Source organism: Thermobia domestica, chromosome 8 (assembly GCF_964235325.1).
Source record: "Thermobia domestica chromosome 8, izTheDome1.hap1.1, whole genome shotgun sequence".
In the NCBI taxonomy this organism is placed as follows: domain Eukaryota; kingdom Metazoa; phylum Arthropoda; class Insecta; order Zygentoma; family Lepismatidae; genus Thermobia; species Thermobia domestica.
The window spans coordinates 164,777,290-164,804,675 of NC_137461.1; the positions used below are offsets into that span (position 1 = coordinate 164,777,290).

Genomic DNA, 27,386 nt, shown 5'->3' on the forward strand with positions numbered 1-27,386 from the left:
GCCAAATCAAAACTAGGAAACCGAAACTGGGTCACCCTGTACGAAACGTTAGCTCGTCCGCAAATTGACTACACGCAAACGACATCTTTTGACATAATCTATGAGGCAGTGCAGCGAGTGCCAACTATTAGCATGACTGAACTATTAGGAATTAGTGTGACTGACAGACTACGGCGTCTTGTATTTGTAATAAGGCTATCTAAATATTTTCACCTAAATGTTTATGCAACCCGTAACTCAAATGTTTTGAAGTTTGCGTGTTAGCGTTACTCAAAGACTGATATGCTCCGGCATTATAAGTAGGATACTTTAAATTTACCCAAAGTGAGTTGTATTATATTTAGTATTTACGTAAATCTAAGATTAACATAAATAATATTTCAGGTGGAACCCTACTTCACTACCCTAGCCTTATTTGACGTGAAACATGGGAAAAAATTAACAGAAAATTTTCACTTTGACATTAACCATCCTCAAGCTAGAAACTTGGTGCCTTCTTTATACAGAAGAGAATGTGGGGATAGTAGGAGCGAAAGCGGAATGCCTCCAGAATTGAAACAAGTGCCTGAAGAGTGGCTCATGTATGCCAGACAAGTAAGAACTTTGGAGAACTCATAGTAACATAAATATTTCATGTTGACGATTGTTGTGCTACTAACTATATTGATTTAAATATTTGTGTGTATTTTTGTTTCTTTAGAAACAAATGTTTTCACTTACTTTCTCAGTAGGGTTAATTTCGTGAAAAAAAAAACAAAAAAAAAACTATGATATTATTTTCAGCTCAGTTAATAAGATAATTTCAATCTATAGCAAAAGTTAAGAACTGGGAAGATCGATTATTCCTGCACTTCACACAAATATTAGAAAGATAAGTTTATGCTAATCGAACAGAAATGTAGAAAAATTGTTTTAGTAGAAAAACTTTGTATCGTCAAGAAAAAACACTTCGTGTTCCGTGGAATAAGGAACTGTCACCCCTCTGTTTCAATAGTTTGCATTATTGCTGTATCAAAGGTATTAAGAATAATGTATATGTTCGTTAAGGGTAGTCGGGTTAACTTGCAACTAACCTGGTTAACCTGTAACAGTTTAGAAAAAAGGGTCAGGTAGAAAACAGTATTTGTAGCGAATTACGGCAAAGAATAAGTGTTGCCAGATATGCGTGGTGTAGGATTAAGTAACGTATCGATTTCCAAAACACTGGTATGCACAAGGACCAAACAAATAAAATGGACTGTAAAAGTTTTAGATAAATTAATTTTCTTAGAAGGTTGTAAACAAGTTTCTATTGGTTCTGCGAGATTTTATTTATATTTCCGCTATTGATTGTGCGATATATATATTTAATGCTTAGGCAATTGAGGGAATTGGTGAATGTATTCTTTGATTTCGAGTTATACTTTTTATGTTTGAATATATAAATATACTTCATTACACTCGCATTCATACTTTTTATGTTTGAATATATAAATATACTTCATTACACTCGCGTTCTTACATAACTTTGTCGACTCCGGAACTTCAGGATAGTGTAGTAACCTTTGTAACTTGTGACTGATGGTTTATTATTTTTAGTGGGGAATAGAGCACAAGAAAAAATATTTCAAGAGAATAGGCCACGAAGATAGCTACAAATACTGGAGTTAGGAAGTGACCGGGTAAATGGATACCCATCTATTGTTTGTGCGTTTTTTCGTATTGCTGTACTGAATGAATATTTGCTGTACATTTCTTGTACTTCTATAAACAAAGTCTTCAAAATATTCAATGTGAATTTAATTAAATAGATCCTGACATCAACCAGTTAAAATACGGTAAAAGCTGGTATTGCTTCGGAAACTGATACAGTTTTCACATCAAGATAATATGTTCGTACAATAAAACTAACAAGAAAACTAGATCCAAGGAAGTCATGCGCAGTACGACGGACACGTACTCGCTCTCAACCTATTCTGTTGCATCCAGTGTGTTCACCCGGTAAAGACAAGTACGGATCTGAGTAAGAAAGAAGACACAGGAACATAGGAAAACGTTTTGTTCTTGAAGCAATTTAAAAACCTATTTATTTCAGAAAAGAAATAATCTACCATAACTTTTTGTCTGTGCGTCAGTATATTGTCGCATGACCTAGCAAACTTTCCTGAAACCATTTTACCAAATTGACATAGTGTCGACAGAACACAGGTGTTGCTTTAACGCGAGTGCAGTACAGGTTTTTGGTCGGCTTTTCATACATTTTCCTTGGTGCGTTCATCGTCTTGTAAATGTATGGTAGTTAGTTTCTACGTCACCATATACCTCAATGCTCTATCAATATTCGTAAAGGAGATTATTATTTTCTTTCCACTTACTGTCGCGTAAGCCAAGGCGATTCGTGTGAACTTATAGGAAAGAAATTTGGTAGAAAATTACCCACTTTAGCTTTTCTCTGAACATTTATTCTTGTATTTCCGCAGATGATGTAAGTGCGTTTGTAAGCTAGTGCTAATTACTGCACTGTCAATGGACGATTGTATCGCTTGATAGCACACTAAATTTTGATACAATTCTTGTTTTTTACGCTGATACCAATACCATGATGGCGTAACGGTGTAGAGTAATTTTCTCCATTGAACCAATTTTTTAAAAAGTAATTTCATAGCTTTGTCTTTTTCATAAATATTTAGATTTATGTTAACAAAATTATATAAGCTGTTTATTACCAATCATCTTGTAAATTAACAACGCGATGGCGTAATTGTTGCGGGATATAAATCTTCAGTACATTTGATGCGATGACATATTGCTGTATATAGTGTTTATGTATATATATTAGGGTGTCCCTTATTTTGGGTAATTTCGTGTTGCGATACGCACCCCCCCCCCCCTTCAAATATATTCTATGTGACCATAAACACGCATTAGTGAAATTGCAGCTCTCTACGAGAACGTTAACCCGTGCCGACTTAACGACAATATCATGAAATTAGGTTTCCTCATTATAATATAATTTAGAATTTCCAACCGTAATAACGGAGAAACTAAAAGAGACAGAGAAACGAAACTTTGCACGAAGCAACTAGAGACAGGGCGACATCTGCTCGTGTATTGGTAAACAGCACCGGATATACAGTGTTGCCAACCCAAGACAAAGTTGTGTTTTTGTAAATGGAATAACCTAAAATGAATATCATCATTGGAAGCAGCAATAAAAATAAAGACAAAAGAGATGGTAAACGCAGATCAGTGTTGCAAACTTCTCGAGAAATAACGTGTAATATGTGTTATCGCACACAGGGCAGGGAGTGAGGTACAAACGTTTTGTACACCTTAAATCAGATATTGACAAGAACTGTTTGCGCTGCATCTAAGTCTAGAAGGATCCGCTGAACAGTGTTGCCATCAACACAAGAGAAAAATTGAGTTTGGAAAACATACAATAACTCGGGGAAGGTCACTAATGCTTTATGCTTGAAAACCTATAATCCAAGGCGGTAGAGTATGAGGAGTAGAACCGTGGTTATGTGAGATTGATAACTCCCGTACTGAAAGATATATATTCGGTATCTTATTAAAGCAGAGGACTAAGGTTTGCAAAAGATGGCAACGCTGCAGAGCGGTGGCTTTTTTACTCTTGATGTTACCATGGTTATCAGAGTCCTCAAAAGCCCACGAGTAAATAAACCCATGTAAATTGAACACTGTTTTCATATTTTAACCAAGTTGTTGGAATTCCAACCCGATGTGCAGCGTTGCCACCTTTCACAAACCTTACTTTTCAGCTTTTACAAGATATCGAATATCTCGGCCAGTTATTGATCTCACATAACCACGGTTCTACTCTTCATGCTCTACCCCCCTGCATTATAGGTTTTAAAGCATACAGCACTAGTGACCTTTTCCGAGTTATTTTATGTTTTCCAAACTCAATTTTTCTCTTCTGTTGATGGCAACACTGTTCAGCGCATCCTTCTAGGCTTAGAGTCAACGAAAACAGATCTTGTCAATATCTGATTTAAGGTGCACAAAACGGTAGTACCTCACTCCCTGTGTGCGCCAACACATTTTACTCGTTATTTCTTGAGAAGTTTGCAACACTGATCTGCTTTTACCATCTCTTTTGTCTTTATTTTTATTGCTGCTTCCAATGATGATACTCAATTTAAGTAATTTCATTTACAAAAACACAACTTTGTCTTGGGTTGACAACACTGTTCATTCGGTGCTGTTTGTCAATACACGAGCAGATTTCGCCTTTTCTCTAGTTGCTTCGTGCAAAGTTTCGTTTCTCTGTCTCTTTTAGTTTCTCCGTTATCACGGTTGGAAATTCTAAATTATGTTATAATGAGGAAACATAATTTCATGATTTTGTTGTTAAGTCGGCACGGGTTAACGTTCACGTAGAGAGCTGCTATTTCACTAATGCGTGTTTATGGTCACATAGAATATATTTGGGGGGTGTGCGTATCGCAACACGAAATTACTCAAAATAAGGGACACCTTATATATATACCGATCAGCCAGAACATTATGACCACATACCTGATAGTCGGTATGTCTACCTTTGACACGGATAACAGCGGCGACGCGTCTTGGCATGGAAGCAATGAGATTTTGGTAGGTCGCTGGAGGGAGTTGGCACCACATCTGCACACACATGTCATCTAATTTCCGTAAATTCCGGGGAGGGGGCGATGCACTTTGACGGCACGTTCAATCACATACCAGAGGTGTTCGATTGGGTTCAGATCCGGCGAGTTCGGGAGCCTGCACATCAATTAAAACTTGCCACTGTATCCTCGAACCACTCCATTATACTCCTGGCCTTGTGACATTGCGCATTATCTTGTTGAAAAATACCACTGCCGTTAGGAAACGTGGTCTTCATGAAGCGGTGTATACGTAGTCTGCAACTAGTGTACGATACGCCTTGGCCATCATGGTGCCTTGCACTAGCTCCATTGGATCCATGAATGCTCACGTGAATGTTCCCCAGAGCGTAATTGAGCCGCTGCCAGCTTGTCTCCGTCCCGCAGTGCAGGAGTCAAGGAGCTGTTCCCCTGGAAGACGAAGGATTCGCACCCTCCCATCGACATGATGAAGGTATCGGGATTCATCAGATAATGCAATGCTCTGCCTCTGTGCCAGGATCCAGTGGCGATGGGCACGTGCCTATTTCAGTCGTAGTTACTGACGTCGTCGTGTTAACATTGTCACATGGATGAGTCGTCGGCTGCAGAGACCCTTCGTTAGGAGTGTTGGATGCACTTTGTACACTCTGCCCAGCATTAAAGTCTGATGTTAGTTCCACCACAGTTCCCTGGCTGTCCTGTTTTACCAATATGCTCAGCCTACGACGTCCGACATCTGTAATGAGGGAGGACGCCCAAACCGTCGACGTTTAGACGTCGTTTCACCTTGGTTTCGGCACTTGAAGACACTCATCCAGCACTCTTCGAACACCCTACAAGTCGTGCAGTTTCCGAAATGCTTGTGTGGAGCCTCCGGGCCATTACAATCTCCCTTCGGTCAAACTCAGATAGATCGCGGGCCTTCTCCATTCTACCCACGACCAGCACGCTAACTGATACTACATGCAACGTATGTGTGTCTGACTAGCAGGCTTTTCTCCTCAGGTGATGCTACTATCTTCTGGACGGGTTTATATCGAAAATGTTCTAACTCGTATATATATATATATATAATTATGAAGGTTAGTGAAGAAGAAATATACAATAACCTACATACTTGACTTCCACTTGCATAAAATTCATTCAACAGCCAATGGAAATCCACATATGCTGTAACACAACAAAATTTAATACATTAGTAATTTACAATAAAATAACAAGAAGACAGAGATGAAAAAAGGTAAAGAAAACGAAAATACTCAATAGAAATTTGATATTTAAATTTTCTATACTTTATACTTGATGATAAATATTTAGAAAGAAATCGGTAGCCTCTAGATTTCCCTCATTTTATACATTGATGATAATTATTTAAAGAGAAAGCGGTTAGGTCCAGATTTCCCACATTTTATTTATTCATTTTGTAAAGGAAATTAATTAATCCAAAATGTCCATATAGTATATATTAACAGGTATTGAAAATGTGAAAAGTAAAGAATGAGAATTAGGTTGTCCCAGCGATCACTAGCTCTCATTAAAGTACTAAGTATATTTATTCTATAATATTTTTCGTATTTTTTGTCAATATCTTTACGTCTTAGTTTTTCGTTTTTATAACTTATGTTATGCTATATTCAACATACTCATCCCAAAAGTATTTTTTAAATTTCTTCTAAATAATGCCATTAATTTTATATCCTTCATGCTTGCTTTTTTTTTTTTTTTTTTTTTTTTAATATTATTTTATTTATTAGCATTCTGTTGAATGATATTATACTTCGCACTATACTATAAGTTGTTGAATTAAAATGATCTATTCCAATTCCATTGTTTTCCCTCGTATTATAACTGTGAAGATCTTTCCTCTTTATTGAAAGTAAGTGACTATGTATATTACGTGTAATTGCTTTATGGGGGTGGCGACAAACGTGGAAAAGTCAGGGAATTTAAGAGGACCGGAAATAGTTACAGGAAAGTCAGAGAACTCTGCTAAGAGTCAAGGGATGTCGATTTGCTAAGAATGATATTTTAAAAACATGCGAAATGAAAATTTTAAGACAATTTCAAGTATGGGGAGTGGGTGGTTTTTAATTGACAACTTTAAACATAGAAACTTATCTGTATTTTCCACTAACTGTGTTTTCCAGGCGTAGCGTTGATGTTTTTCAGGCGTAGCGTTGATCCAATTGGCCTGATCTTGTGTCTATGCATGTCTTTCTACCTGTTTAAACTGCACTATAGTTCCGTTAATCGTCAGACACACATAACACAGTACTGATTGTGTGCTGAGGTCTACAACATTCCCAGTGCCGAATTATGCGACCTCGGGTACACTCTTCACAGCTGTGATCACGCGCCATGGTTGCTCACACCACCAACTACGTCGTGATCATCAACTGTTAACTTTTGTTCGGTATTTCCACGAAATCGTATTGCCGTGCGGGTGTCTATTTACATTCTTATACATTGTACCAAAGCAAATTTCGAAGAGGAAATAGGAAATCAATTTCGTGAAAATAATGAAAACATAATCACACACACATGTATACATATGTACATACATACATACCTACACTGGGTGGCCTATTTATCTTGAAACGCCCTTACAACTTCTGAGGTAGTGTATAAAAACACTAAAATCTCGTACACGCAAATATTGACGGAGGGACATTGTTTAACGTACGTTGTAACACCACTAGGTCAACAGTGTTGTCAACCCAAAATAAAGCTACATTTTTTCAAAAATGCCATTACATCAGATTATTGCACATTTCAAGTCATTGATCTCCGATTGATCTCTGATAAAGTCACAACTTACGCGAGAGGCAATTCTGCTGAACGATTGCCCTACCTCTCGCAGCCCTACTATGAGGCCACACTCGAAATTAATTGCACGGTAATAGTTCCTGGTGTCATGCTTGCATTGCAAATACAGACTGTAATGCACAGACAACGGATTCATACACAGAACTACACTTGTGCTGTCCAATGCTCTTCAAATTACTAGCAACATATCTTCTATGGACAGTACGATCAGCCTGCCCTCGACGGTTGGCAATGTGCTGGAATCTGTCGGATGATCTTCGAACTACAAGCAGTATGCATTCTAGAGGCACTACGGTTAGTCTACCCTCGACGGTTATCGATGTGCTGTGAGCTTTAAACCGAGATAGTATGTCATCTTTTTGTGCTTATCGAATAAAGTGTATGAAGAGTTGTTTAATGCATTCCCACGAGTTTATTATTCTAGCTACTAAAGCTTTACTTTTCAGAATCAGTGATACATGCGAGAAGTTAGAAATGTTGTAATGAAATCTGAATAATAATAATAATAATAATAATAATAATAATAATAATAATAATAAAATTGTTAATAGCCATTCTTGCGCCAGTCTTTCATTTCATTACATTTACATTATATTGATCCTCTGCGAATCTAATAAAAATCCAACTGTTCGACCCACCGTTCATGAACCTTGTTGGATGCTTTATTTAACTTTTTGACGTTCTCGTTGAACCTCAATCAGTCAGTCTTCAACACATTCATAAAGTGGTGTATCAAACTAGAATCGCTTTCAAGTTATAAACAACGAAAGGGAAGCAACAATATCAATACTTCATCTTTATAGTGTTAGTATCAATGTGTGTTGTATTCTTTATTAAACTGTTTGAAAAAGAGTTTTCCGTTATGAAGGAGTATACTTTCAACGTGAGAGACCATCCAAAAAACAAACTTTGCTAAGGATCTGATATTTTAGATATCAGTACAGGTTTACCGTGTTTGCTGACAAGCACATTCTTTCTTTTGTGAATAAGTTCTGAAGTGGAATGTGTCTTATACAACGATGATGCTGTGTTGTTTGGATTTATATATATATATATATATATATATATATATATATAGACAAGTCGCTTTGTTTAGTGTTTCATGGCACGTGTCGTCCTTCTCGAAACAAAAGGGCGTATCTAATTTTCTTGGGTTTTCAAGGAGACAAGTTTAAACCTTTTCTCATTATTTATTCTATCCTCTTTTAAAATTTAGTTTGATCTTCTTCGATTCAGGTATATAACTTACGAGATCAAGTTAAATTTTAACAGAACACAGTAGAATAAATTATGATAAAATCTTTAAACTTGTCGCTTGGAAAAGTTGAAAAAAACTAGATACGCCCCTTTGTCGCGAGAGGGGCGGTATGTATACTTTTCTCTTAACGCACGTCTGTTATTCACGTTCCCAGAGGGACGTGCGATTTTACATTTATTTAAACATTGTTAACTCCCTACATATTTCTTGCTACAATAGCATTTTGTATATAAAATAAATCTTTATTATGTGCAGTAAAAATATTTTCCCTTATAATTTAATATAGAAAATAGAATGAATCTTACATGGCGGCAAACACGGTAAATAATTATTTTGTCTGTTAAAATTGGAAAATAATTGTTAAAATAAGTGTATATAAGTTAAGTAAAATACAATATAGAGATATTACTTTTTTAAAGATGTGTATGGAATTCAAGTTCTTTTCTATTCGTTTTTTCTGTTGCATTTCTGTTAGTCGTTTTATTTCATTTTCAGAGGTAATTAAGATACATAATCCCTTACAGGTTGTCTTCAGCATTAGTAATCCTCATCCAGAAATTTATCTAGTTGTCCGTATAGATAAAATTTTACAAGGTGGAATCTGCCAGACAAGTGAACCTTACATTCGGAATACAAGAGATCCTAGATTAGGACTTCGTGTTCATAAGACTGTTAAAATATGTTGCCAAAGGTAATTTATAATTTATTTTTAGCAATTAAATGCTTCAAAATTTCTGTGTTGTAAATACATTTCTTTCTAGCTTTGGGTAGAGGATTATCACTATAGTATAGTGTTTGTAGTACTGTTTGTGTTAAATCTGCTCTTCAACTTGCCTGTGTTCCAAGTAAACAGATATAAAATTAACTTACAAAATTATGAAGATTGTGCGTATATCGTGCTATATACCGAAAACTAATTATGAAGATGTTAAATAACCTGGCTGGAATTTCACTCTAAATTTATCCTGATTCTGGATGTACTGGAAATACTTACCAGAGAAATGTAAAAAAAAATCCCTTTTTTGTCCCTCCAAGATGGCAGTCCGTTGCCGGGTGTAGATTTTATTAGGTCTAACTGGCCAACTGCTGAAAAATTATCTAGTTCAAGAAAGAGAATGGATAGTGTTTATAATGTAACTGCTTAAAAAATCTTTTAACTTACTTTATATGTAGTTTGTATTCATTTAATATTTGTAAAGTGTCAGGTCAGTAGCACATCTACATGACAGTAGCGTACAGTAGCGTAAGCATGAACATTAAACATGTTACTGAGCTCCCTTGTGCCTAAGCGGTTAGCATTCATGCCTTTCACGTGGGAGGCATGAGTTCGATTCCCGGTGGGAGCTCATGTGATTCGGATTCCACGTTGAGCTGTAGGTCTACGTCTCATATAACCTCGTTCGTGACAGACGACTTTAAACTCAAAATCAATTAATCAAACATAATGCAAATGAAAAAAAAAAAAAAAAAAAAACGAAATATACGTAATAGTGTACCAAGTGAAGAAAGGGTAAGTGGAGACCAATCAGGAAAAGTGTGAGTGTGGATTACGACATTCTGGGAGAAATAAGGTCCAGAAAATACTTATTCCTTTGTTTTTAAATTCTTCCCTGCAATTTTCATCCTCTAGTTTTTGTACATTCTTTCTATTAGAATATTGAAGACGCTTTGCTTTTTCAATACGTTTATAGGCTAATAAATGTCACAGCATACAGTCGTATGTGACACACACCTATTTTTTTCAGTTCACCGTAGCATATTGGAAGTTTTTCTAGCAGAACACTGGAAATATACTGCAAATATCCAAGTCAAATAATTACACACTGCGTGTGACGTTTCTATTTTAAGTATATATTTTTCCATATTTTGGAGTTGTTGTCTTTCGAGTATCTAGAATTGAAAATCGTTGTAAATTATTTCCGTTTTTTAAAGCACTTCTGAATAGTGCGGAGCATGCTTCAAATAATTTTTCGTCGTATGAAATAATTTCGTCTGTATAGTTTTCATACCACTTAATAACAATAAAATTTGTATGCATTATTGCAAAATTTCGTTGTTTCGACACTGCCCAGGCAAGGTACTGCCTAGGATCGTACTCTTCGTAACGACTTGTAGCAACCCATAATATTAGAGGAACCAAACGTATTTTCAAAGTTTAAAACTGTGCTTTGCACAAGAATACGAAGTCAATTAGAACGGATATGTTCGTCCGTCTGTCGAACAGGTATAAGAACAGAACTGGTAAGAAATAGCGGGAAACCGATTTCTGATCAGGATATAGCGTCCGAGGAATAGGTTGCGTCTGTGTCATTATCCCACCGTCTCAAAAATAGAATCAATCTCGGCTCTGTTCCCTGTTTGTAACAGAAAATGGCAGAAATCTACCATTTACGGCTTCAATATTGATCGCTAGAGTAAGAACGGTAAGAGACACGGGAAACTGCTATTATTTATTTATTTATTATGGATTGAGGCACCAAGAAAGGTGCTATGTTCGCTTAATCCTCTGCTGAAGCCGAAAACGATACAAAATTGGGTGGTTGTACTATTTGGTAGAAATTTGAATGTTTGGCACCCTTTTAGCATCGAAGCTATATGAGACACTAACCTACAATTTAAGGTGGAATCCAACCCATAGTTATGCTTTTAATTTCAAGGCTATTTCGCCGGAAATTGAGCTCAGGACTCAGTCTATCAAAGGCACGCGAGCTAACCACTAAATCAGCAGGGATGGCTGTGATACAAGTTTAGAACGACTTCTGGTTTCAGTATTGATCTCTATAAAGCAGAAATCTATCGCTTCCAATCTTAAAATTGGATTTCATAGATCAAAAAGAATTAGACTTAATTGGATTTTTTAAAAGTATATATTTTCAAGTTTTATTTATTTATTTATTTATTTATTTATGTGTAGAGATTCAGCATCTCAAGAGTAAGTTCCTCTCCACCGTTAACCGTCTGTTGAAACTTGAACTAACAAATTACTGCTGGTTAGAATATTGAATCTCTATAGTTTGGAAATTATCGTAATTTCACACTGTGAAATGAAATTCAAATGTCTGAAAACATAATCGTCCTTCTCGCTATTTGTACTATTGGTAGCACATGCCAATTTTACTCTTTACTTTCTTCACTTTAAGGTGGAGAAAGATGTACAAAACTTTTTTTTTCCTTATCTTTTTCCTTATTTTTGTGTCTTGTTAAGATTTCACTAAACATAGAATCATACCCTAATATTCTACGAAATATATTTTTCATTGCTATCTGCTATGGAAAAATAATAAAAAGTTATCTCTTTTATGCCTCTTTATTTATCAAAAAGAATTATTTTGCCATCAGAGTGTATTGAAAGATAGCTTAACTACATACAAATGCCCTTCAGCATTTGTAGCTACGGTCAGTTTGTGGAAGAAGAGTTTTTCTTTCTTTCTTTTTTTCTTCAGAGCTATCAAACTTATTTCTTAATTGATGATCTTAATGTCTAAATTGAGTTTACTCTACATCCTGGACAGAAGAATAGATTTTGGAAGTGTGATAGGAGGAACCCTCAGCAAAATGTGCGTAGGTAATGATTACATTATTTCTGTAATTAACAAAGGCGGTATAGTCTTCGGTGTATCTAGTTATTTTGTATTTTCTATTTGCCATATCTTTGGCTTTAATTACAGAAATAAGTTTCCTGGAATACAAAGTAGAATACTTCCCAGTTTTAGCTTTGTATACAGCAATATTGTTGTTTATACCAGATATTATAGGATTTTTCGACAGTTTCAATAGCTAAATCAACATTTTCAGCTAGTAATATATTAGTCCAGTGAACTGCAGTTAACCCATGGTATAGCGACAAATAATTATCTATACCTGTGGAAAGCAGATATAGGTAAAATTTCACCATCGAATGTATCACTATGAGCAAAACAAATGACGCGTCTCTTTATTTTGAAGTTTTTTGAAAATATCTCCGTTTTCTTTATATGATCGAAATTTCAGAAGGTTTCCCCAGCAGGAAAAGTTAATAACAAACCCGTTTTTAATATTTGTGTTAGATAATAGCTTAAAATAAATAAATTAGAAGCAAAAAACATTAAATCGACCGAAATTACGAGAATTACCAACTCTACTAAAGTGGGGAATCTTCAAGAACGCGAGGGAATTCTGCAGTTCAACAGGAAGCAGCGACATCTATGTCGTTGGGAGAAATGTGGATTAAATTTACAAACGAAACATTTCTAATATGTCTTATTACGTACATTATCTGCAAACTCCAAATATATGAATCTGTGCCAAGTATTAACGTATAGATAGAGCAAATAATGAAAATTACCTATGGAAAAGGACGAATTAGTAGCACGATCGTAATGAAAAATCGTCTTTATCGTAGAACAAGTTCAGTTCACGTAAGAAAACAAATAGCTCAGTTAGTTAAAACAACGAGTCTGTATGCCGGAGATAGTTGGTTCGAACCCCATAGAAGTGCAATTGTCATTTTCATTACTATGGTTATTTATTTTTTTATGTGGGATAGAGTCAAATTGTAACATATGTGTAAAACTCATGACGATACCAAAAAAAGAAAAAAATGTCGTTGTCACACTTGCATTAGTGTCCCTAATTTTGTTTGCAAACAGTTTCGTAATTATTTCCCCTGTGCTCACTGCTCACTATATACTCGCTGGTGCATAACGAATGTTTTCCAGTAAATGTTAATTCTAATTTGGAGAATTTTATAGTTTCACATTGTTTATCATTAAATAGTCTATCTATTTGTTTGGACATTTTGATAACAGATTTCCCTATTAAATGTTTAATTTTCCCTAGATGTTTAATTACGGAAAAGTTTTACAATATATTTGTTTTGAATTGAAATTGTTTTGAATTTACTACATGAGGTAAGTAGCCCGAAGGAGGAGAACTGAAGTAGCTGATATTCTACGTAAAAGCAACCTACTGTAGAATGATGATGCTTCTTACCTTCAGCACATAATCTTTACGTTCGAGAGTCAGACAGAGGAAAATCCTGTTTTTTCCTCCCCTATGACCACCCATCTTAAACCTCTACATACCATGGTTCTTCCTACACAATTTCGGTGCTCCAAAGACATTCCTATAATAATAATAATAATAATAATAATAATAATAATAATAATAATAATAATAATAATAATAATAATAATAATAATAATAATAATAATAATACAGGGCTCCCAGCTGTCTTATTTTCCTATTTTTGCTATATTTTGGAAATTTGTGTTTATTTGTCCTATATTTTAATCTTGTCCTATATTTCCTATATTTTTCAGTGATTGAATTATTTAAAGTGCATGCCAAGGGCAGTTTTAGTGATGATTTAAATTGCTACATATTAGCAATATGCTTAAATGTGTCTTAGCATTATTTTTCTGAGGGGCAGTCACTAATCCTCACTTACTTTTTTTTAAATTTGATTTTCCCTGTCCTCCCATGGCCACCTTTTTCCCCCATCTTTGTTTCCTATGTGCCTATTCTTCCCCAGCGAAGCTTAACTGAGGAACCTTGCCATGCTCCAATTTCTTATAACGCAAGCTGTGTTAGCATTTTCTTTCAGCAGTGTGTGCAGCAGTATTGGCTAGGAATTGAGGTGTGTTGGTATTCACCAACATATCCCAACGCCTTCCAATTTTGCTGTACATAATACGCGTCCTGAAAAACCTGGAAATAAAAGCGTGTCGTGGAAACGCTTTGGAAAAGTTATAGAAAGCAGACAAATGGTGAAAATCCTAGGAATGTCCTGGAAATTATTTATGAACTGGAAATGTCCTGAAATTTATGTTATATAACAGTTGTTAGACGTGTGCAGAGCTATGATGAATAAAATGCTGTTACATTATTTATTTCAGAGGGAAATACTTTGATCAAATAATTCAGAGTTTAATTAGATTCAAATATTTTATTACAGAGAAATAAGTTATCAATCTTCTTTTACCATTAGGAAGATATTAAGTAATGAAAAATAATGCCTAAGTAAAGTTCATCTGTAAATAAAAGAACTAGAAGATAGAGAAATATTTAATATTTTTGCATGCATTAATTAAATTTACGTATTCAAAATTATATTGTATATGAATAACGGCATGTTAAAAGTGTTAAATGTCATGGTAATCCTATAAATAAGAGCTAACTATTTCTTTTTCTTCTGAGGTAGTGCGAATATGTTCTGAATTCTAAAGATATTGGAGCTGAATTTTTAATTTTTTTTTTTTACTATTTTGAATAACAAATAGTTGTCCATTGGGGTGAAGGGTGGCCTTTTCTTACAATACATTTATATATTTTTTCTTTTCTTCAGAGCATAATATTCCATTGTATAAACCAAACTGACCTATATTTTTTCAGTGTCCTGCTGGGAGGCCTAATAATAATAATAATAATAATCCTGAATATGCCATCCTTACGTAACCGTAGACATCTTAGTTTAAAATGCTTTCTTTAGTAATAATTTGAGCAACCATGTAGGAGGGGGCATGACGTTTTATTTTACCCCTCTCATTTCAGTACCCTCCCAACAGAAAGTAATTTCTGATAAGCAGGGCAGACAAAATTAATAATAAATATATGTACAGCATCTTCTCCCCATTCATGATTGGAATATCAAGTCGCATTTTTTATTCTACCGAAGATGGCCCTGTGCGGTTAGAGGTAAGTAACTAAAGAAATACCTAATATATAGCGCCCCTTGATTGTAATATTACCGCTTCTTTATTTGTTCGAGGGAGCCCCTACACAACCAAGGGTGAGAAAAAGAATAGGAAAAGTGTCTATTGATTCCAGTGGCGGATCCAGCACGAACTCCTGGGGGCGGTGAAGTGAAAGATTCTTTTGATGATGTGAAGCTGTCACAAATTACCACTTAACTAAAGTAAACATAATAGTGGGGTGAACCGGAACCCAGTCAGTTCAAATTAATGTAAAAGTTTAATTTTTGGTTTCATATTAACGTTTTGGTTCCAAATGAGAATTTCAGTCCGAGTGGTCAATGATCAAATCTCGGGGGGCTCTTCGGTGTAGAGGCTATGACCCCCGTATGGGAAAAGGCAAAAATATTAAAATGCTTAAGACCCTCAAAGTTTTCGTGTATTTTAAAGGAATTTTTGGCTTCATATTAAAGTGTTGGTTGCAAATAACAATTTCAGTCCGAGTAGACAATGATCAAATTTCGGGGCTCTGCAGCGGAGGGGCTACGGCCCGCTTATGGGAAAGGCAAAAATATTAAAATGCTTATAACTTTCGAATTTTTTGTCTACTTTAAAGAAATGTTTGGCATCATATTAAATTGTTGGTTCCAAATGACAATTTCAGTTCGAGTGGACAGTGTGCAAATCTTGGGGAGCTCTTCAGTGTAGGCTAATACAACCCCCTTATGGAAAAAGCCAAAAATATTAAAATGTTTATAACTTTAGAATTTTTCGTATATTTTAAAGAAATATTTGGCTTCATATTAAAGTGTTGGTTCCAAATAACAATTTCAGTCCGAGTGGACAATGATCAAATCCCGGGGGGGGGGGGGGAGGGCTCTTCAGTATAGGGGGCTACGGCTCCCTTATGGGAAAAGGCAAAAATATGAAAATGCTTATAACTTTCGTATTTTTCGTCTATTTTAAAGAACTTATTGGCTTTATATTAAAGTTTTGGGTTCAAATGACAATTTCTGTCCGAGTGGACAATGATCAAATCTTGAAGGACTCTTCAGTATAGGGATTTCGGCTTCTTTATGGGACAAGATTCACGTAGTTGATATCACAAAATTATTTTGTATACATGAGTGGAAATTTACACCATTTGGTTAATTTTATCTCATATTTTGCAGATTGAAATTCGAAGCAATAGTTACTTTGCAAAGCTAAAAGAAGGCACTTACTAGTTTCATTAAAATGAAATGTGTTTTATGAGAAGTTGTCATCTAGCAGACGAACGAACAGACGCCCAAACGTTGGTTGAGTCGGACGGTTCAAACTCGTTAAGCTCGCTTCAACTATTATTATTATTATTATTATTATTATTATTATTATTATTATTATTATTATTATTATTATTATTAGTAGTAGTAGTAGTAGTAGTAGTAGTAGTAATAATAATAATAATAATAATAATAATAATAATAATAATAATAATAATAATAATAATAATAATAATAATAATAATAATAATAATAATATAAGTGATAGTGGTTGTTTTTGTCTCGTACTAGTAGTATTTTCTGAGTAAGCCTCCTAAGTTTTTCGAGAGGAACTTGTGTGCTTCATTATCCAAAACTGCAACATGCTTTACTGAACGTTATAATTCGAAAGTCTTATACTGAGTTGAGATAACAAGGAGAAAGCAGACTTTGGCAAAGTCATTTGGTAACTTCACGTGTCGTATTAAATATGGCAGAGTAAGGAGCATTTATGACTCACGTGAAAACGGACCCGGGTACGATTCCCGCTCGGGTAAACTTTTTTTGGTTTGTTTTTGTTTAACTAATAAAGTAGCCAACCATTTGTAACTACAAGTAACATATTATTTCGCCATATGTTTATACTGCATAAAGTAATAGAAAGGTTTAAATCAGTTGTAAAACCATTCAATGTTCCATGTTAACTTGCAACAAAATGTAAACTATTCCATAAAATATTGATATTGTTATTTTATGGTTACGAATTAAACGGACCTTTCTATTACCCAAGGGATTCCACTAATTCACTATGACATTCCGGAGAACGGCTATTTTGATGTAAGCGCGCTACTCTACACGGGTTACTTCCATCTCGCACGACACTCACCAACTGACTGATTTCACATCACTCGCTGTGCTACTACCAGCTATCACAGAGCCATCTGTTGTGCTGCATAGACACTATGCCTGCAGAACTTTCACATGACACATAGAAGTTTGTGATCCGCAAACATGTCTGCAAGAAAAAAAATAGTTGCCATGACTTTTGCCCCAACCCTCGTAGTTTATTCACAGACACACACAAATCAATAAAAGTATCGAAAGTGATAGAATGCGTAGGTTAAAACGAAATACATAGTTAGATGCGACGTCTTGAACCAAGAGTCCATGAAAAGAGCCTTTGGCGTGAACAACAGCCAATGAATACAACTCTTTCTATTGGTGTGAACATAAATAATACATTTGGCTCAGACAAGACGTGAATAACTACTGTTATTTTGAAAAATGATTTCTACTCTTTAGGCTCTTAGGACCATCCTTTTTGTAGATTAGAAACATGTTTGTTAATGTCTTTATATAAATTATATATTAAATTTCATAATTTTCGCTCCTGACGCACATTGGATTACTAGAAAAAATATTCTCGTTTACATGTTAGTGGTATAATTACTGAAACTGTTAGTGAATTGCGTGAGAGAGTGCTTGATATGTTCAATAATTGATCAGGTAGTTAAAAACTTTTGCACGGTTACTGATATTTAAAGTTTAGCTAAGACAAAGTTACATAACTTAAAATATTGCAAAACTTCCCCTAAAAACAGTTTATAAAGAAAATTAGCTGCCACGAAGGACGCTCTCGCGTCCCGGCCATTTCCTTCCCCTCTACTCTTCTATTCCTTTGCATTCCGTTTTGGGAAAATCAGGCTTGCCTGGAAAATCCTATTTAGGGAGAATCCCGTTTACTTTCCCGCTTTCTTGAAGAATCTCGTTTTCCTGGGAAACTCCGTTTTTCTCGGAAATTCCTATTTTACGGTAAATCCCGTTTTTATGGGGACCCTCCATGTTAAGGGAAATTCCGTTTTATAAGGAATCATATTTTAATGGGAATACACACTTTTTTTTGGGGTAAACTCCACTTCTTGAGAAAATCCGTTTTCCTGGGCAATACCCACTTCTTAGTAAATCCTCACTTTTGCGAATACTCGCTTTCTGGGGAATCACCAGTTTTTTTTAACCACCACTTTAATGGGGAATCCCACTTTGTAGGGAAAATCCCACTTCTTAGGAGTCCGTATTGTTTCTTATTGGGGAAATCCCGTTTTCTTAGGCTATACCCACTTTTTGGGAGAATCTTACTTGGGGGGAATTCCAGGAGAATCCCGTCTCTCTGGGAATTCCTATTTCTAAAGAATCTCCACTTTCTGGGAAATCCCCACTTTGGGGGAATACCAACTTCTTATGGAATCCCTACACTTTGGAGAACCTCACACATTGGAGTTTGCTCACTTTCTAGGGAATTTCCACTTTTTGATGAATATTCACTTTCTGGGAATCCCTTCTTTTTGGAGAATTCCCACTTTCTAGGTTTCCGCACTTTCTGGGGAATCCTCATTTCCTGGGGAGACCCTACTTTTTGGGAAATACCTTCTGGGAATTTCCATTTTTGAGGGAATCCCCAATTTATGGGAATTCCAACTTAATAGGAGTCCCTACTGTTGGGGAATTCCAACTTTTAGGGAATCCCTACTTTTCGGCAATTCCCACTTTTGGGGTAATCCCATAACAGAATGACAAAACAGAGATAAATAACTATTTAATATGAAACATGTTACCAAACTGTCTAAACAAATAGATTGAGGACAGTTTAATGATAAGCGCTGTGAAAATGCATTATAAAATTTCCTAAATTAGAATTACAATTTACTGGAAAGCATTTTTTATTTACCAGTGAACAAGTAAAAGTGAACATCTCACTTTTACAGGACTCGAACCCACTTCCCACTACTTCCTGCTTACAGACTCGTTGCTCTAACTAACTTTTTAAAGCTTTTTATTTAGAAATCAATTATACAGAGATAGAGTAGCTCAAGATAGGACATGCATAAGAAAAAACAAACAGTGAAGAAGACAAATATACAATTGCGATAGTCGGACAAACATTATACACTTAAAGTAATATAGTTGAAAAGTTTGCAAAATAGTTTGGTTTACGAACGTGAGAAATGTCGTCAGCAGAATGAGTGAGGTAACCAAAGTAAACAGAGTAATATGGATGGACCTGGTGTAGTTAACACATACGTCGTTATTTAGTTAAAAGTTCTGTTTGTAGATTTAATCCACATTTATCTCAATGAAATAATTTAGACGGTTACTGATATTTAAAGTTTAGTTAAGACAAAGTTACCTAACCAAATACATTTGATATCGCGATGCCACAATTTGATTTTTCCTCACATAAGAAAATAAAAACAATGATAATAAAAACCCTTACTATTACTAGGCTCGAACCAGCAACCTCCTTCCTACAGACTAATTGCTGTGACCAACTGAGTTTCGATGTCTTACGCGAAAGAAATCTGTTATATTATGAGGCATGCTTTTTATTATGATCGTGCTGTAAATTTATTCTTTTTGATAGGTAGTTTCCACTGTTTGCTTTATCTATATAAATAAATGTATAGATTCATATATTAGGAGTCTTCGAGTAATGTGTATTAATTTCATGGCAAATATACTTCCTTAAATGTATTGTATGCTATGATTTGCCCTGATTGTCTGTTCCTATGGTAGTTGGGAAACAAACACATCAAAACTGTTCGAAGCAATACGAACACGGCTTAAGAATAAGCACGAAACTGAATTACCACTCGATTGATCTTGAGGGCAAATCACAAAATAATAGCTATAAACGTAAATTCATCATGCACTTCTGTGGAGTTCTGTTCAGTATTTCTATCTGCCAATCACGTTTGTTCTTAGGAGTAATATTTTACAAACCCAACCTGGAGGTATAATCATTCGATAGAGCGGAATGGCAGAGAACGCAATGGAAGATATTCTTGCCCTTGTTAACGTGGGGTACAGTGTCTCGCAAGCAGCATTGACTATTGGGGTTAAACCAATAAGAGCTCAACGGTGGATGAAGCGATACCGAGAAACTGGGGAAGCTGGTAGACGCCCCGGTTGCGGGAGGAAACGTGTGACAACAGAAGAGCAAGATCATCAGCTCATCGATGTTTCACAGCAACAACCTCACACGATCTCTCGACAGCTGACGCGAATAGTAAATTTGCCAGCTTCTAGGTTCACTGCTAGAAGATGGCTTGGGAAAGCTGGCCTTTTCGCTCTTCGTGCAGCTCAAAAGAAAGTCCTTGGAAGACCACATTCGACTGCGACTTGAATTTGCAGAAGCGAACAGGCATCGCAACTGGAACGATGTTGTTTTCACCGACAAGTGCATGTTCGTTTCTGAAAATTCAGGACCAGTTATGTATCGTCCGCGTGGAACCAGGTATAACCAACGATACATCCATCACAGACTACACTGTGGTCGTGTGTCGGTGTCGGCCTGAGGATTCTTAACATCAAAGGGCCTAGGAATACTCCATCGGATAGAGGGACGTTTGACGGGTGCGCAGTATTTGCACATTCTTCAGAATGTCATGCTGCCATCTATTAGAGAACTTTATCCTGATGGCGTAGTCAACTTCTAGCTCGACAGATCTCCCAGGCTCCTGGTGTTAGTTCCCCAACAACAGCATGCACCCTTAGAAAACATTGATGCTGTGCATGATACGATTATAGCGGACAGACGAATCACGGTGCAACTGTTAGCAGACATCATGCACATCTCTGTAGGCTCAGTGGAAACCATTGTGCATGAACACTTGGGCTTCAGAAAGGTGACAGCGTGATGGGTACCCAAAATGTTATCTCGTGAACATCAGAAAGACAGAGTTCCATGTTCAAAGGCTTGTTTGGAGGTTATGAGGGCAGACCTGAAACAGTTCTATGATCGATTTGTGACAGTGGATGAGATGTGGCTCTACCACTATGATTCCGAGTCCAAACGACAGAGCATGGAGTGGCGGCACAGCAGTTCGCCTCCCCTACCCAAGTTCAAGGTGCAAGCATCAGCACGCAAGGTTATAGCCACAATTTTTTGGGATGCGAAGGGTGTGCTCTTTATTGACTACCAGGAGGTTGGACACACTATCACGGAGGCTTATTATGCAACCCTAATCCCTAAGTTACGCGAAGCAATCAAGGAAAAACGGCGCGGGATGTTGCACGAACAGTGCTGTTCCACCAAGATAATGCTCCGGCCCACAAAAGCCATCTTACTGGTGCCGCAATCCATGCTGCTGGTTTTGATATGTTGGAACATTCTCCCTACTCACACAACCTCGCCCCTAATGACTTTTATTTGTTCCTAAAGTTGAAGGAGCTCCTCAAGGGGAAGAAGTTTCACTCAAATGCAGCTGTTGTTGAAGCTGTGGAGGAGTGGCTAACGGCTCAGCCAGAGACTTTCTTTGAAGCTGGCATAGTGGCTTTACAGCATAGGTGGAAGAAATGCATTACTATGAAACGAGACTTTTTGGAAAAATAATACTCTTTATAGGTCAGGGACAATAATTATTGAACCACCCTCGTACACTTTCGTTGTTTCACTGTAATTTAGTAAGGAGGGATTTGTTTATTTTTATTTACTAAAGAGTTGCTGATAACAACCTGTATATCCGAATTGCATTCTAATATTTAGCAATGACCGAACACTAGTGATACCAATAATAATGGAAAAGGGATACCGGGTTCAATTCCTGTGGTTCGGATTTCACATTAAGCTATAGGTGCACGTCTCATATAGCCTCGCTGATGAACGGAGCGCTACACTGAAATCAAACCAAATAACAATGGAAAAGGAAGAGGAAGCAAAAAACGCTGAGAATCTACATTAATAGTGCTTGTCCAGAATTTTCCTAGTGGAAAAGAGGAAAAGACTCGAAAACTCTTACTTGTTAGTTAAGACTGTTGGCCACCGAACGTAAACGTGGCTTGTGAAACAAAAACGTGCTTATGCTCGTTAGCATTTCTCCGTAATGTGTGCAAGTTTTAAAAAGGTCTAAATTGCCTCTTCGAACTAATATCGTGATGCCTTTGCAATAGGTAGATTAAAAACCCCACATAAACGCTTCTTAAGAACAGAAACTTAGATATAACAGTCGCTGCCAACAGGATGTCATAAAGAGGGATCATTATAGGAAATAGGTTGAGAATCACTGATATAAATTAATAACGAGGACCTAATGAAAAGTAAATAATAATAAAATTGAAGAATATTTAAAACAAACATAATTGTGTTGTTTTATATGATCAAAAATGTTAACATATCAGAAATTAGCAATTTGTCCATCGAAATGGGTGTGCCTGATTGGATTAGACAGTATGATACAGTGCTCCGAGGTCTACCTGTTAGGATTTACGTCCTAGTAATAGACCACGGCCATCCCTAATGAAAGTAAAGGATATTGACAATGTCATACCAAGCATCCTGCACCATTTATTTCATTCTCCAGCATTTTTAAAATAATTTTCATCACATCTAAGTATGCAAAATTAATCGCCTAACTTTCACGACATTTCCGTTTCGTACTGTACTAAAAGGTTTACGAAATTAAAAACAATTATTCAAGCAAGCATTTTGATCACAGACCATTGATATATTAACATCATGCGCACATTACCTTTTCCACATTTCTCTGCATAATGAAAAAGACAAGGCACGCGTTTCAGTTTTCATTAATTTAAAATAGATAAAATATATTTTGTTCGCACTTTTAGGTCCAATACATTCCTTCCAAATAAAAGCAATTAAAAATGTTATTCACAAACTAATATCTACTTTCAGTTAAAAATAATCTTAATTACTCAGGCCAGAGATTCTGCAGCACTCTATTCTCTTGTTCCTATAGGTAACAATACCCAAATGCTGTACGACATTTCCTGTTGAAATTTGACAGTTGACCGTACTAGACTAGGGCCATCGTAACCTGAGCTCTGACAGATCTAACATCGTGTAAGTTGACGACAGTGTTGCGAACCGTCATAGCAAGAAGAATCAAAGAGACCACATGACAGAACGATAAAGGAATCGAATTACTTTATCACTGATTGAATTAGATTATAAGTTGAAATATTTACAAACTAGATATTTAAAAAATAATCGTACTTCACTTTACTCCTCAACATTCCAGCACAACGTAGTTCCACTAGGCCTAAAGTTATTGCCACAATAATGAATACTTTTTTTCTTTTTCCACTTATTGACACAACTCTGTCCTTTTGACAAATTTGTTACGTAAATAGAAGTGGGGTTACATGGAACAACAACCGGTCCACCTCCCTATCGCCGCAGGGAGTAGGTTTTCGTGGAATTGAAAGCGAAGAGGGTAGTGAGTCTGTACGGCTCTTCTAAAGTTCAAGGGCAATTAACCATTATTTGGAATGTCAGGCTGAAATGAGTATAATTTCTAATGATCTTTGTAGGAAATTTGTTGACATAAGGAAAAAATGTACCTACATACTCTATATATTACAGAGATTGTTATAATGAGCTTTTCGTAAGGACTGATTTAGAAATTGAGTGGTTGGAAAGTAACGAACGTGATCCAGTTATGTTTGTCTTTTCGTAGAAGACATTTTTTTCACCGATATGTGAAGGGGAGGATAGGTTTAGATCCACAAAAATACATTTGGAAACACTAGCTTGTTTCCATGGTAACCGAACAGTGTTGTCGCATTTATACCTACCCATTACTGTGAAAGTTTTTGTGTTGTCAGGTTGTTTTGATTTTTTGTGCTATCATCTCAGTGCATTGGTGTGAATATTGTGTTGTTATTTTCATTCATCAGTGGAACATAGTTTGTATTCGTATTATTCACATAGACCTAAAATATAAATTTAGTATGTGTATGTGTGTATGTTTGTGTTTATGAACACAATGCCTGAAGTGCGTAAGAAGTACGGAAAGGGGGTGCCCTTGACAAGTCAGGCACGGGAATTTGTTTGAGTTTTACGTCCCACGGTTATGCCGGTTAGGCTAAAGGAGAACGGGAATTTGTGTTTAATCTTAGGGAGTATTTGGAGAAAGAACGTAACGACGGTCCTTTATTGCCATTGAATAAAGTGATTGAAAGAGTAGATTCAGCTTTATACATTAGCCCTGCAACTGTGAAAAGAATTACAAAAGAGAAGTGCCTGAAAGACCTCGCTGAACCGACGGAAATTTTATCCACCCTAGGAAAAAAGCGTAAGATTTCTACAGTAAATGAATTAAATTATCTACAATTGAAAGCCATTCTCTAACGTAAGTAGTTTTTATTAAAAAAAAAAAAAAAAAAAAAAGATATAACATTATGGGTCTTAGCAGAGTCGTTCTGACGCGTGTTTAGTGTCATACTAAAGAGTTGAACTGATTTTGAGTTTAACATCTCTTTCAACAGCGAGGCTATATGAGACGTGGACCTACTGATTAACGTGGAATCCGAACCACATGAGCTCCCGCCGGGAATAGAACCGGGGTCTCCCATGCCAAAGGCGTACGCTAACCGTTTAGCTACGAAGAAGCCCGATCTCATACTAAAGAGTTCGACTAACATATGTTTCCATGCAGTAGTCAGGCATTTAGTATGACGCTAATCATTTGTCAAAACGACTGTGCATAAGGCCCTATGTGTTTAGAAGTAACGGTTGTTTTGTTTACGATTTTGTAAACTATCTTAACGCAATACTAATTTGTTTGTTTCTTTTGTCTAATACTTTCGTCAGGCATTATGTTAAATAATATTTTTGTTATAATACATATATGATTCATTTCCACAAAATGTGCCCCTTGTTATATTTATATTGTTACAGAAGATAAATGTGGCAACCGCGCTTGATCGCACGTGAGAATTGTCAGAGCTCTTCTTAGCGCGGCCTTACTTTAGAGATCAAATAAGTAAACCTGTGCTTTTCTGTATCTGTCTTTGTGAAACCAGAAGTTCCTAAAATCTTGTGATACACTTGTGAATAAGCAAGAGGGAGAAACCTGAAATTTTTCCTTGTGAACATGAAATGTAGAACAAAGACAGTGATATTTTCCAGTTTGTTAATTGGCGTTATTGTTTACTATCTCACTTGAATTTACCCGTGTATTACTGGAGATAATTTCGGCATAATTATAGGCCTACAATGAATGTTTTTTTTTTTTTTTTAAATTTAAAACGTTTACTTCTAATTTAGTACAGAATCTAATCATTACATTCTCAGGCTTTAATGTAGCAGGATTAAATACTTCAACACATTGTCCCCATGCGTATGATTGTTACATTCAGATACTAGAATGTTTTCTTTATACACTTTCAACAATTTTTACACCACTAATATTAACTTAGAAATTTGTAGTAAGAGAAAACTGATATAAGAATGTCTTTGGAGCGCCGAAATTATGACACGAATCATTACATGTAGAGGTTTAAGATAAGTGGTCATAGGAAAAAAAAACACAGGATTTTTCTGTCTGACTCTCTAACGTAAAGATTATGTGCTGAAGGTAAGAAGCATCATCATTCTACAATTGGTTGCTTTTATGTAGAATATCAGTTACTTGAGTTCTCCTCCTTCGGACTACTTACCTCATGTGGTAAATTCAAAACAATTTCAATTTAAGACAAATACATTGTAAAACTTTTCCGTAATTAAATATATATAGGGAAATCTGTTATCAAAGTGTACAAAAAAGTAGATAGAAGACTCTAGTGATAAACATTGTGAAACTTTATAAAATTCTCCAAATTAGAATTAACATTTACTGGAAAACATTCGTTACGCACCAGCGAGCATATAGTGAGCAGTGAGCACAGGGGAAATAATTAATTAATGTATGCCAGGAATAGTGTTGTAAAATTTCCGGAAATTTTAAACTGGCTGGTAAAAAAAACCGTTTTTTCCGGTTTCTTTCCGGAAAAATTGCGAAAATAACAAAAAATTTTGTATTAGGTTAGTTTTACTGGTAATGGAACTTTTTTTTTCCGAACGCGTGAAAAATATAAATTGAGAAATTTCAATATTGTGAATATTTAAAAAAGAAACATTTGAAAATAAAACTGTTGTAATTATTCGTGAAACTTAATAGTCTGCACTAACTTCCTTTTGTGCCTTTTAGTCGTTTATTCCTGGTTGTGCATTAATTACAGAACTTTTACAGTTGCGTACAAGTCTATCATCATGAAGCGTTCCTCTTGCAAGAAATAGAGCTCTTGAATGATCCTCAGTTCCTAATGTGCTTTTGATTTGGTGAAATTTCCTTAATTTTAACCAAATTACTTCTTAAAAGAAAGAGCAGTAGGCAAATTTCACTAATACTCTTGCACTTAGACATATAATTACTATCATTTAATATTTAAATACAGATTTTATTATAAACTTTAAGTACAAATCTTGTATGTAAACAAATATTTGTTTTCTAGTGCGACAAATTATCTACATATATGAAAATAAAAGTGACTATATTTGTAACTTAAGAACTCTTGAACCACCAGACTGATCTCGATAAAAATTTTCTACATAGATGAGGTTCAGGCCTGGGATGGATTTTACCATTTCACTTTGAAGGTGCAACGTAGAGGAAGGAAGTGCGGATATATATATTGAAAATTACCGATCTTACTTTTCGTGGTTGCTGAGATGACCAGAGACATTTCCGATGAAGCTTAAATTCAAATTCAGGCCCGCAACTTATGGGAGGGGGAATGAGATTATATATATATATATAAATGATTGAAAATAGCCGATGTCAGTGTCGAATCCATAGTTTTCGGGGTCGCTGAGGTGAACAGTGACACTTTCCATGCCGTTTAAATCCAAATTTATCCCCGCAAACTGAAGAAGGAGGGCGATAAATATTTTAAAAAATGGTGCAAAATGATCGATATTAGTGTGAATCCATAGTTTTTA

General features: G+C 35.8%; 1 protein-coding gene across 1 annotated transcript in view; it reads left to right on the top strand.

The window, feature by feature from the left end:
- Ziz (dedicator of cytokinesis protein Ziz) overlaps positions 1–27,386 on the top strand; it is a 401,589-nt gene that overhangs the window by 80,341 nt on the left and 293,862 nt on the right. The window contains exons 10-11 of the mRNA XM_081769231.1: positions 385–594; positions 9,222–9,388. Coding sequence (XP_081625357.1) covers positions 385–594; positions 9,222–9,388 — 377 coding nt within the window. The remainder of the gene's footprint in view (positions 1–384; positions 595–9,221; positions 9,389–27,386) is intronic.